The sequence below is a fragment of the Amblyomma maculatum genome, chromosome 11 (genome assembly GCF_055883805.1).
Source record: "Amblyomma maculatum isolate TAMU_Amacu chromosome 11, ASM5588380v1, whole genome shotgun sequence".
In the NCBI taxonomy this organism is placed as follows: Eukaryota; Metazoa; Arthropoda; class Arachnida; order Ixodida; family Ixodidae; genus Amblyomma; species Amblyomma maculatum.
The window spans coordinates 150659635-150679345 of record NC_139354.1 but is presented as its reverse complement, the minus strand read 5'-3'; the positions used below and the strand labels follow the sequence as shown (position 1 = coordinate 150679345).

At 42.9% G+C, this 19711-nt stretch overlaps 1 protein-coding gene across 1 annotated transcript in view; it reads right to left on the bottom strand.

Moving 5' to 3' along the window:
* Window positions 1-17888, bottom strand: part of LOC146175184 (Na(+)/citrate cotransporter-like) — a 75928-nt gene extending 58040 nt beyond the window's left edge. Inside the window, exons 1-4 of the mRNA XM_084585544.1 lie at window positions 17781-17888; window positions 16759-16908; window positions 9075-9190; window positions 6919-7058 (exon numbers count right to left, since the gene is read on the bottom strand). Coding sequence (XP_084441670.1) covers window positions 6919-7058; window positions 9075-9190; window positions 16759-16908; window positions 17781-17888 — 514 coding nt within the window. The remainder of the gene's footprint in view (window positions 1-6918; window positions 7059-9074; window positions 9191-16758; window positions 16909-17780) is intronic.
* Window positions 17889-19711: the final 1823 nt, after the last annotated feature.

Genomic DNA, 19711 nt, shown 5'->3' with positions numbered 1-19711 from the left:
TGTAGCCACGTTTCGGTGAGCAGAATGATGTCCGGTTTACTATCTTCGATAAAAGAATGAAGATCTTCACGCTTGTCCATTCTTGCTCTTGTTCTTGTCCATTGATGCTCCAGGACTTATAGGGCAAGACGCCATGATCTTTGTCTTTTTAATGTTCAGTTTAAGTCCAAACTTCTCACTCTCTTCTTGTACGCGCATCAGAAGTCTCTTGAGTTCCACTTCACTTTCTGCCATTAAAGTGGTATCATCCGCATATCTAAGGTTGTTGATACGTTTTCCAGCAATCTTCACTCCAGCTGAAGACTTGTCCAGACCGGCCTTCCTCATGATGCACTCTGCATATAGGTTAAATAGGCAGGGCGACAGTATGCAGCCTTGCCTCACCCCTTTCTCAATCGGAAACCAATCAGTAAGACCATGCCCAGTTCTGACTGTGGCCTCTTGCCCTTCATACAGGTTCCTGAGGAGACACATGAGGTAAATTGGAAGAGCCATCTCTTGGAGAGCTTGCCACAATCTGCTGTGATCTACGCAGTCAAACGCTTTCGCATAATCAATAAAGCAGAAGTAAATGGGTTTCTGGAACTCTCTTGCTTTTTCCATGATCCGGCGAAGGTTGGCAATTTGGTCTCTAGTTCCTCTGCCCTTGCGAAACCCAGCTTGCACGTCCGGAAGCTCCCGATCCACATACTGCTGCAGCCTACCTTGGAAGATTTTCAACATCACCTTGCTAGCATGCGAAATAAGTGCGATCGTGCGGTAGTTGGAACAATCTTTGGCACTGCCTTTCTTTGGAATGGGGATGTAAACTGACCTCCTCCAATCCTGTGGCCACTGCAGGGTTGTCCAAATCTTCTGACATAATGTATGCAGAGTGTTAACAGCGTCGTGGTTGAGGTTTTGAAGCAACTCAGCTGGAATACCATCAATTCCGCTAGCTTTGTTCTTAGCAAGGCTGGCTAAGGCCCATTCAACTTCACTCTTCAGGATGCCCGGCTCGAGATCAGTAATCACAACCGTCTTATGTTGGGTTTGCACATCCGGGTCCTTCTTGTACAGTTCTTCTGTGTATTCCTGCCACCTCTTTTTTATCTCTGAGGCTTCAGTGAGGTCCTTGCCTCGTTTGTCCTTTATCACACCCAGCTTAGCACAGAAGCTTTCTTTGATATCTTTGATTGTCTTATACAGAGCTCTTGTGTTCCTTAATTGGCTGTTGTCCTCAACTGCTTGGCACTGTATGTTCAGGAAGGCATTCTTATCTCTCCTTGCTATTTTCTGAAAATCCGCATTGAGAACCCTGTATCTTTCTCTTTCCCCCATAACTTTTGCCATCCTCCTTTCCTCAGCTATTTGCAAAGCCTCTTCAGATAACCAGTTTGCTTTTTTGCATTCCTTTTGCTTTGGAACTACCTTAGTAGCAACTTCTTGTATTATATCGCGAACAGCAGTCCACATCTCTTCGGGCTCTTTGTCTTCTAGATCTAATTCTTGAAATCGATTCCTCACTTCCACAGAATATTCTAATGAAATTTGATCCAGATCATACCTGAAAGGCCTTCTAGTTTTCTGCGTTTTCCTCAATCGAAGCTTAATTTTGGCAACAAGAAGCTGATGATCGGTGCCACAATCGGCCCCAGGCCTTGTTTTTACTGCTTGTATAGCGCTTCTCCATCTCTGCCGGCAAATAATATAATCGATCTGATTCCTGTACAGACCGTCCGGTGAAATCCATGTGTACAGGCGCCTGTTGTGCTGTTGAAAATGAGTATTCGCTATGGTCAGGTTGTTTTCTTGACAAAACTCTACTAGCCTCTGCCCAGCTTCATTTGGCTCACCAAGACCGAACTTGCCTGTAATTCCGGATATTTCTTCACTCCCGACCTTAGCATTCCAGTCTCCTATGAGAAAAACGATGTCTGATGATGGGGTGCGGTCTAAAAGGCATTGTAGGTCCGCATAAAATCTCTCAACGTCAGCTTCTTCAGCAGTAGTGGTCGGTGCATAGAGTTGGATAACTGTTATGTTCAAAGGGTGACCTTGGATCCGAAGTGACATCATTCGGTCGTTTTTGGGGTTGTACCCTATCACTGCTTTGCCCATTCTTCTGTTTACTATGAGAGCGACCCCATTCCTTCTCTCAGATTCGTGCCCACAATAAAAGACATAATGGTCGCCGGAGTTAAATTCTCCCATTCCGGTCCACTTGAGCTCGCTGATACCCAAGATATCAATGTTCAATCTGTCCATTTCTCGCTTGACGATATCCAGTTTACCTTGCGTCATAGATCTTACATTCCATGTTGCTATGTGATATATCTCCTTGCAACATCGGACTTTCCGGTCGCTTCCCGACACATCCACAGCTGAGCGTCCTTTTGGCTTTAGCCCAGCCGCTTCATTCGTGTTGGAGCTACTAGGGATCGCCCTTTGTTCATCCCCAGTAACATATGGGACGCCTTCCAACCTGGGGGGCTCATCTTCCGGCGCCATATCAATAATGGTATTGTGACTGGCCATAGGGTTTTCTTGGCAGGAAATACTGGAGTGGGTTGCCATTACCTTCTCCAGTGAATCACATTTTGTCAGAACTCTCTGCCATGACCTGTCTATCTTGGGTGGCCCTACACAGCAGAGCTCACGACTTCATCGAGTTTCGCAAGCCCCTCCGCCACGACAAGGCAGTGATCCATGAAGGGTTTTTTTTTTATAAATGAATCCACAATTGAAGCGAAAGCTTCACTACGCTATGTGGAGCCGGTCTTCGCGTGCAACTAAATTTGACCTTCAAGTGATTTTCATCTGATTGTGGGTGTCCACAATTCTGTGTTCACCAAAAAGTATACTACCACCTTCCTTTTCACAAAATATAACTTAAACGGAGAAACAGCACTGAATTGTGCGCTGCCGGCTCATGTTAAAGGCCCCAGGTGACAGAAATTACTCCGCTCTCCATTACTGGACTTATTTCACTCTTTTCGCTTTCGTTGCTACCTTCCTCTCTACATTTAGGTCTGACATATGCAGGGCCTTACCTGTGCAGCTGTATGGCTGAATCAATCCTATGTCACCTTTCTAGTAGACTTAGGCGGTAAACGTAGCTCTTCTATTTTTTAAATTTTTTTTCAGAGAGGACTACGTTCAATCCCCCATGTGGTTCTACTTTATTATTATTATTGTTTGAAAATCCCTTCAGGCCCATTAGGCACTGTGTAAGGGGGACATAAAATCTATACAGTGCAATATATACATAAAATGTAAGGAAACAGGCAAAAAATACAAAGGTAATTAATATATGAACAAACAAAATAGTACGACGCGGAAATTATTATATCATTAAGAAAAAGAAATACGCGACACAGATTAAAGCACAATGGTACACACCCAGATTAAGCACAATAAAAAGCAAGCGGCGCACAGTGCCCCGAATGGCGCTTAAAAAAAAACAGAAAAAAACGGAAAGGTACATAGGCAAACACAAGTAAATAAAACCCATCAAGACATTAACAGCTGCAACAAATTTAATAAAAATGCATATATAAGACAAATAAGGCAAAATGAAGGCTCAGTGATATAATGTGATGAGTTGGCGATGGAACGCATCTAGATTAGGAAGAGAAGCGATAATGTCTGGCAGGTTATTCCATAATCTGATGGCTCGTGGAAGTGCTGATGAGTTGAAGGCTAATGTGTCACCATATATTCTTGTAGAACTGAGGTGATTGTGGAATCTTTCGGACGTGCGGGATGGAACATCGAGGTGAAGCGGACAAGATCGATTGGGGTATACATACTTGTGAAATGGTGTTAGGAGGGCAATGTCGCGGCGTGTATCTAAGGATTCTAACGAAAGGTTACTTTTAATCACAGTGACACTTCAATGGTAGTTATAGTTTCGAGATATGAATCATGCTGCCCTATTTTGGATGGATTCTATTGCGGTGATCATGTTGTTATGATAGGGAGGCGAAATGGATGAAGCAAATTCAAGTTGTGGACGAACAAAAGTAAGGTAAGCTAGTTTACGAATATTAGCAGGAGAATTCCTGAGATTACGTCGTAGGTACCCTAATGACTTTGAGGCGGCAGCGCATATGGATGTAATATGGAAGGACCATGAAAGATCAGAGGAAAGCTTAACACCGAGGTATTTGTAATGGGATACGACAGTCAGTAAATTGTCTTGAATGCGGTATGGAAAGCTTGAATTGTTTTGTTTGCGGCTAAATAATATTATTTTGCACTTCGATACGTTAAGGGTCATTAATCATGAGTTGCACCATTCGTTAATAAGAAGCAGATCTAATTGGAGCGCCAGGTGGTCATCAGAAAATTTAATGGGCGATAGATGATGCAATCATCCGCGAAAATTCGCATACAAGAGGATATATTAGTAGGTAAATCATCTAAAAAATAAGAAATAATAAGGGTCCGAGCACGCTACCTGGCGGCACACCGGAGATAACAGGGGAAAGATTAGAGCACAGATTGTTAACAAATACGGACTGTTGTCGATGCGAAAGGAAGTTACGAAACCATGTTAAAGTTAACGAGTCTAGACGGAGTGATGATAATTTTGAAATCGGGCGGCAGTGAGCTACGCGGTCGAAAGCTTTGGCGAAGTCAAGTAATATACAATCAGTTTGAAGGCTTTCATTCAGATGGAAATGAAAGTGAGTTGTTAGTTCGAATAACCGTGTATTGCAGGAATGACCCTTCCTAAATCCATGTTGATTAGTATAGAAAAAGTTGTTCTGCTCAAGATGACTGAAAACGTGAGATGAAATTATGTATTCAAGCATTTTACAACAGATGCATGTGAGAGATATTGGACGATAATTTTTTAGCTGAAGTTTTGTTTCCTGCTTTAAAACTCGGTATTATTTAGCTATCTTCCAATCCGCGAGCAGCTATCCACTAGTTAAAGATTGGTGAAAAATATGAAATAAAAATTTACTAGAGATTTAAATGGTGTTCTTTAAGGTTTTAGAATTAATGCCATCAACACCAGCTGAAGTAGATACCTTAAGGTTATTTATGAGAGATATGATACCTTCCTCAGTTATTTCAATGGGTGTCATGTAGCGGCAATTAATGTCGGGTACGTCCGTTAGGTTAGAGCTATCTTCGGAAGAGAATACAGATGAAAAGTATGTGTTGAATATTGCTGGACATTTAATATCTGAAACTGGAATGTTCTTACATTGTAGAGATATGGAACCTTCACCCCGATCTGGACATATATGTTTCCAAAACTTTTTGGGATTAGTTTTTATAAGGGAAGGAAGGTCGTGTGAAAAGTACTTATCTTTCGCGGAGGAAAAGGCGGAGCAATATGTTTTTAGTGTGTCACTGTATTTATTCCAAGCAGAACTGGTGCACACACGCTTAGCAGTCCGATATAACCGCTTTTTCTTATTTCGCAGTTGCTTAAGCCTCCTGGTAAACCAAGGATTGGATTTATCTTTAGTTATTTTGATTACAGGAACAAACTAGCCAACGAGAGATGAAACCTTATCTCTAAAGAGTACCCAGTTTTCTTCAACACAGCGGCTGTTGATGTACGGTAGAAATGTATTATAGAAAAATATTTCAAGTTCTGTGTTGATAGCTGCGAAATTTGCTTTATTATAATCGTGAATCTTTTTAGTCACATAGCCCATAAACGGAACTGGAATGTCAATACTTAATTGAAGTAAATGGTGATCGCTGAAACCATTCAAATGAGTTATTTCTTTTATCGTATCTGGCGCCGTTGTGAGTATCAGGTCTAATATGTTAGTGTCGCGGGTGGGTTGGTCTACGAGTTGAGACAGGTTGAAATCAAGCTTCAAGTTACAGAATTCAGTTGAAATATGACAAGATGACGATAGTTGAGCCCAGTTGATTAAAGGGAAATTAAAATCTCCGATGAGATAGATGCTATCAGCAGGACACAGCTCAGTTGCTTTAGTTATACTCAATCGCAGCTCATGGATGAAAGAATGACTAGATTCTTGTGGACGGTAACAAGCGCCTATCAGAATTCTAAAGGAAGATATGAAGCAGGCGGCCCACACAATTTCCAGATTTGAATCGGTATTAATAACGTGTGATGCTACCGTTTTCTTTATTCCCAGAAGGACGCCACCACCTCTTTTATCAGTACGATCATGGCTGTATATGTTGTATGAAAATGCACCAGGAAGAATTTCATGGTTTGATATGTTCGGGTTCAACCATGGTTCTGTAAGAATGATGATGTGAGATTCACTATCGTCTAGAAACGCAGAGAGCAGATCGCGTTTAGGCAAGAGGCTGCGGATGTTGGCATATGACAACGATAGTGAATGACTGTTCAGTGCACACGACTGGTGGGGATCATTAGCACGTGTACTGTTACGTACACGCGCTTGCTAGCTACTCTACAAAGCTGCTTTGGAAGTGGGAGAAATCTCTCTCTACAATCAAATGACCGCTCTGTCGCTAGTCTAGCAAAAAGAGTAAAATTTGCCATTTCGTGCACTGGCCAAGTACATCGTACCATTGGATTTAACGAAACAGGGGCGCCATCTAGTTTGCCGCAACCGAAAATAGTGGCTCCCACCGACCATCACTTAGCAGGCGATTATCGGTGCTCACTACTCCACCCTGTAAATCTACACTCAGTGCATCACGTGCCATGCGAATCGCAATGCGGTCAGCCTTCTGCTCCTCGCACATGTTCTTAAAGCCATCCTGATCCCGTGATCACTGGTAATCAAGAGCGGAGTGATGAGCAAGTTGTCATAGATTCTAGTGTTTGCAGTGAGGAAAAACAATAGATGAATGCGACCGCAGTGAGGTGGGCGCGTCGCAGTGCTATCCTGAAATGCGCGATGGATTTCATAAAGGCCGAGTCAATAACATCGTAGGTTGAACAGGCGATGTGAGTGTACGCACCTTTGAGGGCGGGGTCGAGCAGCACGAGGCACAGCTCGTCGCAGATACTCTCCACCACAGCCACGAGGAGCAGCGCAGTAACCAGGGAGTTGAAGACGAAGCACAACAATACGCTGCCGAGCATGGTGCCGCCAACCAGGCTGGTGGTGAAAAAGAACGAACGCGATCCGCAGGACCCGATGGCCGTGATTCAGTCATTCCAAATTTATTCATTTGCATTTTTAGTGCAAAAACACAATGCGGAAGTTCAGAGCCAAGCAAAATCAGGCAATGCTCGCACGCCGTAGAGAAATACCACGTCATTTTTCATCGTAATTGTGACCCAACTGTTTTTTGGGCGGTGTTCAGAATAACGTCATGTATTTCACTCCCTATCTACAATTCACCTGTAAGTCTAATTAGAGACGAGTTTGCTATAGGAACACGAATCGACGACTTACGCATCTCCAAATGTATGCCGTTAATCATAAGTGTAGGTGTCCACCGACAAGTGAGACAAACTGTGCGATTCATTTCCCTCAAGAACGAATCAATTAGACACGTGCGCATGGCAACTAGGGTTGCTTATGCGCCATGACACTTCGCATACATACCGACGTTTAAACCTTTGCCGAACTCTGTGCCAGTTTTCAATGCCGAAAGGTCAAACAGTCATATAAAACCAAACCAATTGAATCATGGCAAAAAGAGGTTTCGATCTCCTTAATCCGTAAAATATGAGTTAAACTCCAGCAAATATACCTTTATACTAGTACCCTCAATACCTCGACCAGATAATGTTTCTTGGAGGCGCTAAGAAGATATCCTAGACTCCTCTAACTTCACCAAGTTAGCCAGGTAACGACCAGCACAAACGTAATGTGTGCAAAGACGCTTCCTCTGCATCGTGCACAATGGCATTACCCTCAAGGGATGGGCTAAAATGCAGCATTAGAGCCTTAACCATCATAAACCTTTACTTTCTTCAACGTGACCAGTACATTTAACATCTTCAGTACGCGACGTCAGGGCGCTACCAACAAATATTCCGCGTCACATTCCTTTGTATATGCCTGTAAGGAATATGAATGAGAGATTTGCAACTTTCGGTCGTCATTAGCCTTACTCTCTTCCCAGGCGCAAGACTGAGGAATGAACAGCGCATGCTACGGACGATAGCCAGACCTATCAGACAGCCCTTACGGAGCACGCCAAGGCAAAACTCTCAGGCAACAAAATATAAAGCCATTTCAGATATGCAGTGGGCAGAATAAATGTATCATCAAGCATATATTTTGCACCCGAGAAAAATATCTTCAACCTGTAAAAATAACACAAAAATTACGAGGACGCTTAAGCTTCACCCTCACGTTTAAGACACGAAAGCCCCTTTAGCATCCCCTTATTATTCGGCTATATTTTTAGTCAACTTGCTTTCTGAGAAAAGAAGGCGGATCATCTCCTTCAGTTCTCGTTGGACTCCGACACTTACAATTATCGGCATACCGTTCCAGATACCCATGTTCGTTGGTTTCACTCCCTGTGCCAATCCAGCTTGACAAGCGGATGCATACTAAATGGGCAGCGAAATGCTATGACAATACACTCCCTGTTGTAAGAAATAGGTTTGCGCATAATTTGGAATTATATCTTGCGCGCGCTTTTCCGACATGTTGTTTTTTACACAATTGTGGGTTAATTAGCAGACGGCGACGCTTCACCGCCGACCTGAATAAGCTGCGTAGGTTATCGCGTAAATGAAAACCTTCATTGCGGCAATTCTGATTTCCCAAATGAGCCCACCGTCATATCACTGGGCATTCAAGGATCAGTCAACAGATTAAAGGAGTAATTGTCTAAGCCGAATGAATTGTTACGGATCAAAGCGATCGCTTGCAGTGAGAGAAATTTCAGTAACTCGAAGTTTCAATAGGGACTCAGATGATAGGTAACTGCAGTTGCTGCTTGTTCTTCCCTATCGATAACAGCAGCGTCTGACGATTTGGTTAACCATTTTAGGATCATGAGAGCGTTCAAAAAGACAAGAACAAAACGAGGCACATTATGTGCCTTTCTCATTGTTTCGTATTCGTATATTTCAGCCTCTCCACGATTTTTTCGTGCGCATTGTGCGGATTTCCTGATAGAAAGATGTCCGGACGAAACCGAGTACAAACCATCCGGCGCCAGGACCCAATCTGGCGAGCACGTGCAACGCGAGACGTTGGGACAGCGTCGACTCTTCCGCTGCAATTGCGATGAAACTGGCCGAGATGAAGTACAGCTGCGAGGGCTGCCACATGCAAACGACAAGAGAGGAATGAGCTCTTCTCGGGCCTAAGGAAAACGTACTGCTGGATGAAAGAACCCGCCCTACTTGGTTGAAAATCTGGGTTTGTTAAAACCGAGCGCGTCGCGTCGCGTCGTCCCGCTTGCAGCGACGTGTGTCCTTTGTTTCAAATTTTCGTTTACACCTTTTTCACAAAACTTTAGACACTCTGCACGCGGCAATAATAGTTACCCAGCAAGAGCCAGTCCAAGAGGTATGCACATTTCTCTACCTTCCTTCTTTCGGCCACAGTAAGCGCCACGTTAGTCACACTTAGATGCAAGCAAACCCGAAAAACGCAATGCCAGTTCCGGTATAAACACCCCAAGAGATCGAAATTCCTCCGGAGCTTTATATTGCCGTTCCGCTTTCTCTCCTTTTTTATTCCTTCCATAATCTATCAGTGCGGTTGCGCTATAATCAAAAGATCGGATAATTCACACATCTTTTCTTCCCTCGTAATAGTTGTTCTCACACTCTAAAAAAAAAAAGGTGTGATCTTAGTCTTTTTGGGGGGTAAACTGCTTGTCGCTGAGCTAACACCTTTTTGGGGTAAGGTTACGCTGTGTCTTGGAAGACTAAGTATTTATACCATTGCATGTAGTGTAACATTACGCTTCTGGTAGCATAAACTTGCACCTTCACAAGCAGTGTAACTGTATTCTACCTAGGCATAACGTTGTACCTTTCATAAAGGCCTATGTTTTAGTCTGTCGATGGCATAAGCATACCCTTGCATCAAAGGTGCAAGTTCGCACCTTGACAACGTAAACTTATCCTGTATGTACAGGTGCAAAGTTACCATTTTAGAGTATAAATTTATATTACGACAAAGAGCGCAAAGTTTTGCACCTTTATGGTGCAAACTTATACCACCAGGAGAAGGATAACGTTGCCCTCCAAGCAGTTTAAAGTAATGCCATATTACATAGGGTATCTAAGCACCATCTTGTGGTACATATATGCTATCCACACAAGAGTACTATTACCAATCTGCATCGTAAACTTGGTCACTGGAAGCAGGAATAAAGCTAACCAATACATTTCAAGATTTTCTGGAAGGAAAGATTATGTTGAAACATTGCAATATCTTTGTGTCGTCTGGAATGTGACAGTGAGCAATGTTTCAGGTGAGGTAGGCTGTGTCAAGTTGTGTTCAAGCCGTAAGTTATGTTGCAGAGTGAACAAAAAGAATTTACAGAACAATCGGTTAAGATAACATACCATGGTGTTTATTTCACCTCATTATACACCGAAGTTGCAGCAAGGGACTGGATAACCTTCTCCGCACAGTCAGGGCAGGGATGTACCATATATTTGACCTGCATAGAAAAGAGAACTTGTAATCGGTTACTCACGAAGAAAGTCTCACAAAACATGCTTATGGAGTAATTAATTCACATATAAAAATAACACTGCACAAAGGGCAAGTAAAAAGGAAGACAGATGGAAATAGTGCACCAGTACAGGCTTCCAAGTGTTTATATAATGAGAATTGTGAACTCACACAATATATAGATAAATGAAAATTCTCCAAATCTGAGCTTTACCTGTGCCACTAACACACACATAGACAGCTAGCACATTGCAATCTCAGAAAAAATTGACAATATGCTCAATAAGACACAATATACAATGAGACATATTCTTGTTAGGAGCAGGGTCAAGCCATAGGCATCACTGATGTTCGACTACCCCGAGGGTCATTTAAAGAAATATGAATGAAAACATATTGATAAAATAGAAGCTAGCCTAATAAAGGCAAAAGATGTGATTTAAAAAACCCCTCCCTCTACTCATTCATATGTGCAGTTCTCCTTTTTTTTATCATTAGCTTTTTATGTTAAACTTTGTTTTATCACCTTCACTTTCACCTTTGTTGTTTGCTGGTTTCCACTCCAACACCCAAACATTATAGTTTGCTTTCACACGTGACCATACCAGTGGTCTTGTTTCTAGTCACTATGGTCTCACCCTCCTAGAAAACACTGTCTCTGGTCCTTCATGACATTATCTTATGTTGCCTATAGTGTTAATGTTTTCCTGAGACTACACTGTCTTTAGTCATCTGATCATCCATCACAGTGACAACTGCAAATCTCTTCTTTTTTTTTTGTGGGGGGGGGGGGGAGGGATGGGGGAGGTTCTTTTGTTCTTGCATTCGTTGTCATTTCTCATGAATATAACGAATGAAGCTTGTTCCTGCAGAGCTTGCTCCTGCAGGGGTATGTCTAAGGCCATTCTATTGTTTCTGCCTTTAGTGCAGTTTACATTCCTGGAAAAAGGCATGAATATACCACAGAGGCTATGCCTTATAAAATGCGGGATACCACTTCTGAAAGATGGAACATTTCATGCTAAAAGAGCAATGATAGCAAGGCACATCCAAAGCACCTTCTGCACATATGCATTACTGCAGTGATGTCACAGATGCAGAATTATGTAAAGCATGGCAATAAAAGGCAACTTTTACATAGGTTCATTGCTAGTTTCACACCACACATCAGCTTATGCCGATGCCAAAAACTTCTCGAGACTGCCGTTTCACTTCAAAACTACATTATCTTGCTCAGGAGGCAAAAAACAATACACTTCAATACCCCTATAATTCCTTGAACAAACCACAAAGCTTGAGATTCTATGTATTGCTGCTTCATGTAATGCTCGCAGCACATGCAGCAGGAATAAAACTTCTCATAAACTGCAATTTGCCAGAACTGTCAACTGCTTATCTCTTTAGATGCCTAACTAATGAAATTGTAAATGCTGACCAATATTATACAAGAATGATTATTAAAAAGTGTTTACAACAAATTTCTCGAAGATTATGTTCTTTACCTTTACAGATTGCAAATCATAAACTATGAAGAGACACCCGTGCAGTCTCTGCCGGTGGGTTGTGCAGCAATGTGGACTTTGGGTACCTGGTACAGCTTCAGGATTAGACTTAACTATCTATTCTTTTTGCTTATAAGAGGCAATATGAAAACTGCAAAATTGAAGGCTATTAATGAGTGAGCCTAGGCCTAAAACCCTCCTAATCATCTATGTGGTCTAACATAATGAGCATCAAAAATATTCCTTTAAAAGCTTTGTAAGTTGGTTTTTCCACATTACATAACTAAAAAAGGGTGTTGCTGACATTTCTTATTCAGATAATATAGACATATTTTGTGTTTTTGATGATGCAGAAGAAGCTAACATGATTCTGGCAACAATACCAAGTGCAGCAACATTTTTTACATGCAATGTGGGAAAGCAAGACAATAGTTTTCAAATATGCCTTTCCTTGTTCAATATTCTGAACTACATTGCTCTTTCAGAAAATTTAAGAATTGGGCTCACCTATAATATTGGGGACCCTCATTTCTGGTATATAATACTGTCCCCTAAAATTAAAATGCAAAAGTTAAGTCAATTTTGGTTGATTAGCCATTCAACCATTATCCTCTACCACAGACATGTCCACTGTGCTGCACAATCCAGTTCTAATTGTACTGCAAATTTCATTTCATTCATTCTCCCTTTATAGGCCCATAGACATGACATAAGGGGTGGGGGCATATATATATATATATATATATATATATATATATATATATATATATATATTTGTTAAATGGTAGTGGTGGAACACAAGGAAAATACGCTGAGTACAAATGGCACAAAACAATATAAAGAACACAAAAGAAACAATAAAGCTGAAAGTGCTAAAATACCGTCCATTACGTATCACCTGCAGTACTTCATTTTTAGTTTCATTCTATTGTGGACATACCTAGCAACATAAGAGCATGTGAGTTGTTGAAAATTACACCCATCAGAGAACATAACCTTACTGCTGAGAACTAAGTGCAAACAATTTAAATATTAGGTTTTGAAGACAAAAAGAAAAGAGGCATACATTAACAGCTCACTCAATAAAAAGAAGTCAACATGTTCAGATCGATTACATACTGAAAAAATTCCTCCCTTGCTAACTTGCTCAATAGCACTGAATGGTTCCAAAATCAATGTAATGCCAGGGCTATTGCTCCTCAGCATAGAAAAATATGCTCTTTGATAGACATAAAGCAACAATGAACAGACCACAATGCCACAGCTATGTCAAAAAATACATACCACACAAATCTTGCCATAAGTAGTCGTCCAGCGCTGAAGAAAGCAGGTTGATCTTTAGAAGCAGGAGTAACAGCACTTCTACACCGTATTCCTCCTACTGGCAGGTACGCTGCAGCAAAGGTATCATTCATAACATTAGCATGATACTCGTAACTAGTACATACATAACTATAGTACAAAAAGTAATGGCACCACACATGCCAAAACAATGACTCAAATATTTTGACAATGAGCTTAAAAGCTACAACTCCTGTTCCTAGATATATCTGTAACAATATCTGCCACCTCTTTACAGTCGAAATAACTGCTTAAATAAACTAGAATAGCAGATTTATGACAAACTGCTAGCACAATGACAATACACATTAACTTCAATGAGGGAATGTCTCAGTACCAGTGAATTGTAGTATTGAGTATAACACAATGTCTGACAACAGAAACTACAGAAGGAAAAGAATGTGTTGTTATTGGTCAGGCATAGCCTCCTTTCTATGGGTCAGGAGGCTGAAAAGTTCAGAATGGAAATAGCTGAGTAGAAACTATAGCAAATCCCCAAATGAAAAATATTAGTGATATAAAAATTTTCCTTAGCTCGCTAACGAAAATTAGCACATTTAATCAAAATAGCTGTTTGGGCCAGTTGGTTCATACTTACACCCTAAAAGACCAGCGAAAAAAAAAGAAAACAGGTACAAAGGAACACAAAACGTATTTAAGTGCCCGTCCTGTCATTTTTTGTTCCTTTGTCCCCGTTATTATTTTTTTTTGCGCTGATCTTTTTATGTACCGATTACAAAAAGAAAGTCAGTCTTAAAGCAGAGAAGGGGTGACACATGGTTTGCTTCAATGCTGAAGACATCTGATCACCAGCTAACCCAGATTTTTCACTTGTTAAGTGATTTGATCGAGTCAAATATTTATTATCAGTTCTTAACATAAGTGATCAGCAAGTTAAATAACACTATTTACTCGCACACGCCCTCAAACACAATGAAACTCAATTGATAAGTCACTGTCTGGGCGTGCACCATATTGCACGGCATGAGCGAAAATGGCAACACGCAAGGAGACACACATGGCACGCGACATAAATATTCTCCGACGAGAATCCCAAGCAGTATACATTGAGGCAGATGTCAGTGATCAGCAATATGTGCCACAAAAGTGCGCGTGTCAATTTAAACGCCCCTTTCTGGACGGAAACAATGCTTTGGACTTACCAGCACGGATAGCAGAGACCAGTTTCAAATTCTTTGAAGAAACGACAGTCTACGTTCTTGCGCAGACGAGACGAAGGACTTGAGCCTGCAGCGAAAAAAAAAAGCGTGAGAAATGTCTTTCCTGCACATTGCGTCACTGCGACAGTATACATGTACACGAATCGGCTCGGTCCCACCTCTGGTCTCGACGCCATCAGCTCAAAACTGCGGGGTTAAATCGGCGTTCTGAAAGCGTGACTTTAGGATATCAAGCGCGCTGCCTTCGAACGTACAGGTTGCTGGCAAAAGAACCGTAAACTTAACCCATCACCCTGCATGCTCTCCCGCATTTATGGCAACGTTCCCGTAAAGCAGCAACAACAGACGATCAAAATCGATTGTAGGCAGCGAGCAAAAATAATGCGGCATGCAAACACGTCAATGCGTATCACCGGGACTGCATTAGCGCTCGTCGACGCATACTTTCGCCCCCGGGATATGCTTGTGAGCGTCGTAGACGACTAAAAATGCACCATTAACATCCCGCAAAAAGGTCGTGACCATCTGAAAATTTTGGGATGCGCCGCTCCTCCAGTCTGAACTGAGGGAGTAGTATGCTCTGGTTGGGATCCAAGACGTCGTGCTCAGAGGCCGTTTCACAGACAAACAAGCAGCGTCGCGGACGTAAGCAATAACAAAACATGTTCAGGCCAAGTTAAATAGCACAGAAAAACACGTAAAACGAACTGTAAAACGTCACTTACATGCGCGGCTGAAATTTGGCGCCAAGGATCCGTTGGAACACCACCACCGCGACGACCAGCCATCCGCCGTTTCATTCCAAGTTCACTTTCACGAAGTCGTTTCATAGTGAGGCATCGATGAGCGCACTGGATGAAATAATCGCTGAGAGCAACCGAACTTTTCTAAAAACACAGATGAGTACCAACGACAAAGAGCACGAACGCTGACTCGCGCGGCAATCGCCGTCGTCGTCTTCTCGGACTCGCAGAGTCGCAGGGAACGCAGGCAGGCTCAAGCAACTACGAACACGTGACGCTGCGTTGTGAATAAAAGCAACAAAACTAAAAAGCAACTGCTTCGCTTCTCGCCTCACCACCACTCCCCCCTCACCTCCCCTTTCTCCCTGTTTTGCAGCGTACACACTTGTCTGTCCGCCCTTGTTCTGAGTTCGGCCTTGCACCCTCCACGGTCAAGCTCGCGTAGGAGTCATAAGACGGGACAGGGGTGTCGGGGGGGGGGGGGAGGTGAGGGGGGAAGCACCGCTTTTTGTAAGAAGATAAGATGCTCCCAGCTTTCGACGATTCCCCACCTCCTCCGGGGAAAAACGAGGGGTCCTTTTGTGGTAGCTCTTGAAAGGACATCGGACGGGAAGTAGAAACACAGCCGCACCCAGCTTGAAACCGGTTACCATCATAAAAAAAAAAAGAAGAAACAAGCGGCAAACTTTTTTTTGCTTGAGCTGCAGGGACGAAATGGTGTAAAGTCATGCGAGAGAGACTAACGTCTTCCGTGCGGGTGATTGCGCAGGGTATATTTAAGCCATGCGGTTTCAGATAGCATAAATCCCGAAGTTACCCTCCTTTTACACTCTTTTTTTTTTAGAGTGCATATACGTGGACCGCACCGAGCTGGATGCCTCGTCTCCGCATAACTCACAACCTCCGTGCAACGCGACTGATACGCTGTCACCGCGGTTCCGGTCTTATTGTTGCGGAGGTCGCTACAGCACAGGCGCAGTATTTCACGTAACCCTATTTTCAGAACCTTTTCTTCATGGGCATACTGAATCGTTTACCGAGGTGTGACGAAGACGAATTTATCAAAGGCGAGGATGCAAGCGTTGCGTACCAAAGTTGGTAATTGTCTATTGCGCATTCCCGCTCGACCTAACGACGCGACTACAGCTAAACCAATACCGTCGAACGAACAAGTGCTATGATAACTAAGCATAAAAATATTTGTTTTTGCATTTCATTCATTAGATTTCACGCAATATCATATGCTGTGTATGGGTCACACATATTAGACAGCCACGGCAGCAAAGTCTTGGACGCGAGAGTCACCACGGACAGCAAAGCTTGACCATTTCACGCTCAGCTGAGTATCCGCGTAGCCATCAACTACTTCGAAAGCGACCACTAAGATAGCTTTATACGGAGCGCATACTCGTGCATGATGGTCTCTCACCCCGAAGTACATGGCGCAGACTTCTTGCGTGGACATTGGTCCCAGGAGGGGCGCCAGGCAGACGGGCAGGAGCGCGCTGATGGCCGTCGGTATCTCGTTCAGCAGCAGGTAACAGTTGAGCAGGCACATCTCGAACGCACAGCGCAGCACCTGCTCACAGTGATGTTTGGTTGCGTAAAATGGACACAAAATGACACAGCGAGCGCTTGCAAACCAAGTCATGGAAGAGACAAACAATGAAATAAAAGATGGAGAAGATTAGCATTTCAACCTTCACGCTGGATGAGGTTACAAATGAGCTGACATGAGCACTAAATTAAACGCTGACTCGTAACTTCAGCAATGCTAGTTTTACATGAAGGTTTGCTGCAAGCAATCGGCTACTTCAGGCGTTTTTTTTTTTTTCAGCGGAAGCCGTGCGTACTGTGTAGCCGTTACAATTGAAATGTGTGGCGTGTGAGGTTACTGGAAATCGGTAGCATTGTGAGCTAGTGCATCTGTAGTCAAATTAAAGAGCCATATAGGTCTGCTTTTGAGAGGTCGGGTGAGACAATAGTGTTGCATTCCTGAAAAGTTCAATTTGTAGAAAAGTGAGCCCAACGTATGCGATCCCTTTCAAGATTTTGAAACACCGCTGCTATAAACAAGCTAGACAAAAGGCAACAGAAATGAGCATGTTGGCATATACAATTGAGAATAAACTACACTTGATTGCAGGGCTTACTGCTCCTACTGCTGGCACACCACTCAAGAATAGTCTTAAGGGCTCCGGAAAGGAGGACTCCCTTGGAGCCATCATAGTTTAGCATTTTTTAACGTACATTACTAATATGTCATGCAACACCGTTTGATTGATGTCGAGGCAAGCAATTTTCCACAAGCATCGCCGGGAGTTATGACTTCAGCTGGAAAATGTACCATATAAGCCACGGTGTAAATATGCGCTCATTTAAACGCAGAGAGAAATAACACGATGAAGAGCTTAGCGGGCAAGCCGCAAGGCAAAGAAGGTGTGTACGAACCGGTGATAGGTACATGAAGATGGGCGTCAGCAGCACAGGCACAACGACGAGCACGACACGTCTCCATTGGTCGCGCAACTGCCGGGAGCAGCGACGATCGGCTGTCATCACCAGGGTATCTGCTCCGAACTCCAAAATAGTTCAGGGATCCTTTTTTCAAAAATGAAACCACCGTAGGAGGAGGCGGTGATTGCCACTCTTAATTTTCTTCCTCTTTGTCAGTTTCACCTCCTTCTCCACTTCATTGTCTTTTTTACCCCAACGGCACTACACGAAGTATAATGCACACTTTTCCCACACATTTTTCCAACATATGGCACCAAAATTTCAAATACTCTATAGTTTTCACAAATTTGAAAATATAAGAAGCAATCCTTGAATTCCAGGCGATATTCGTGGTCTTCTTTATTATCGCAAGCACCATTTATTTTATGGGGACCGATCATGCACAAGTATGCTACAGAGAATAATGATGACAGTTTGATACATTTATTGGAGCCATCTCTGAAAAATGTGTCCTAGGTATTGTAATGTCCCTGTCTAGCAGACAGAGAGCCCGAAGAGATGTGGACTGATGTTCGTGATATAATACAAGAAGTTGCTACTGAGGTAGTTCCAAAGCAAACGAAATGCAAGAAAGCAAACTGGTTATCTGAAGAGGCTTTGCAAATAGCTGAGGAAAGGAGGATGGCAAAAGTTATGGGGGAAAGAGAAAGATACAAGGTTCTCAATGCGGATTTTCAGAAAATAGCAAGGAGAGATACGAATGCCTTCCTGAGCATACAGTGCCAAGCAGTTGAGGACAACAGCCAATTAAGGAACACAAGAGTTGTATATAAGGCATCAAAGATATCAAAGGAAGCTTCTGTGCTAAGCTGGGCGTGATAAAGGACAAACGATGCAAGGACCTCACTGAAGCCTCAGAGATAAAGAAGAGGTGGCAGCAATACACAGAAGAACTGTACAAGAAGGACCCGAATGAAAAAACCCAACATAAGACGGTTGTGATTACTGATCTCGAGCCGGGCATCCTGAAGAGTCAAGTGGAATGGGCCTTAGCCAGCCTTGCTAAGAACAAAGCTAGCGGAATTGATGGCATTCCAGCTGAGTTGCTTCAAAACCTCAACCATGACGCTGTTAACTTTCTGTATACATTATGTCAGCAAATTTGGACAACCCTGCAGTGGCCACAGGATTAGAGAAGGTCAGTTTACATCCCCATTCCAAAGAAAGGCAGTGCCAAAGATTGTTCCAACTACCGCACGATCGCGCTTATTTCACATGCTAGCAAGGTGATGTTGAAAATCCTCCAAGGTAGGCTGCAGCACTATGTGGATCGGGAGCTTCCGAACATGCAGGCTTGGTTTCGCAAGGGCAGAGGAACTAGAGACCAAATTGCCAACCTTCGCTGGATCATGGAAAAAGCAAGAGAGTTCCAGAAACCCATCTACTTCTGCTTAATTGATTATGCGAAAGCGTTTGACTGCGTAGATCACAGCAGATTGTGGCAAGCTCTCCAAGAGATGGGAGTTCCAATTCACCTCATCTGTCTCCTCAGGAACCTGTATGAAGCGCAAGAGGCCACAGTCAGAACTGGGCATGGTCTTACTGATTGGTTTCCGATTGAGAAAGGAGTGAGGCAAGGCTGCATACTGTCGCCTTGCCTATTTAACCTATATGCAGAGTGCATCATGAGGAAGGCCGGTCTCGACGAGTCTTCATATGGAGTGAAGATTGCTGGAAAACGTATCAACAACCTTAGATATGCGGATGATACCACTTTAATGGCAGAAAGTGAAGTGGAACTCTGGAGACTTCTGATGCGCGTACAAGAAGAGAGTGAGAAGTTTGGGCTTAAACTGAACATTAAAAAGACAAAGATCATGGCGTCTTGCCCTATCAAGTCCTGGAGCATCAATGGACAAGAAGTG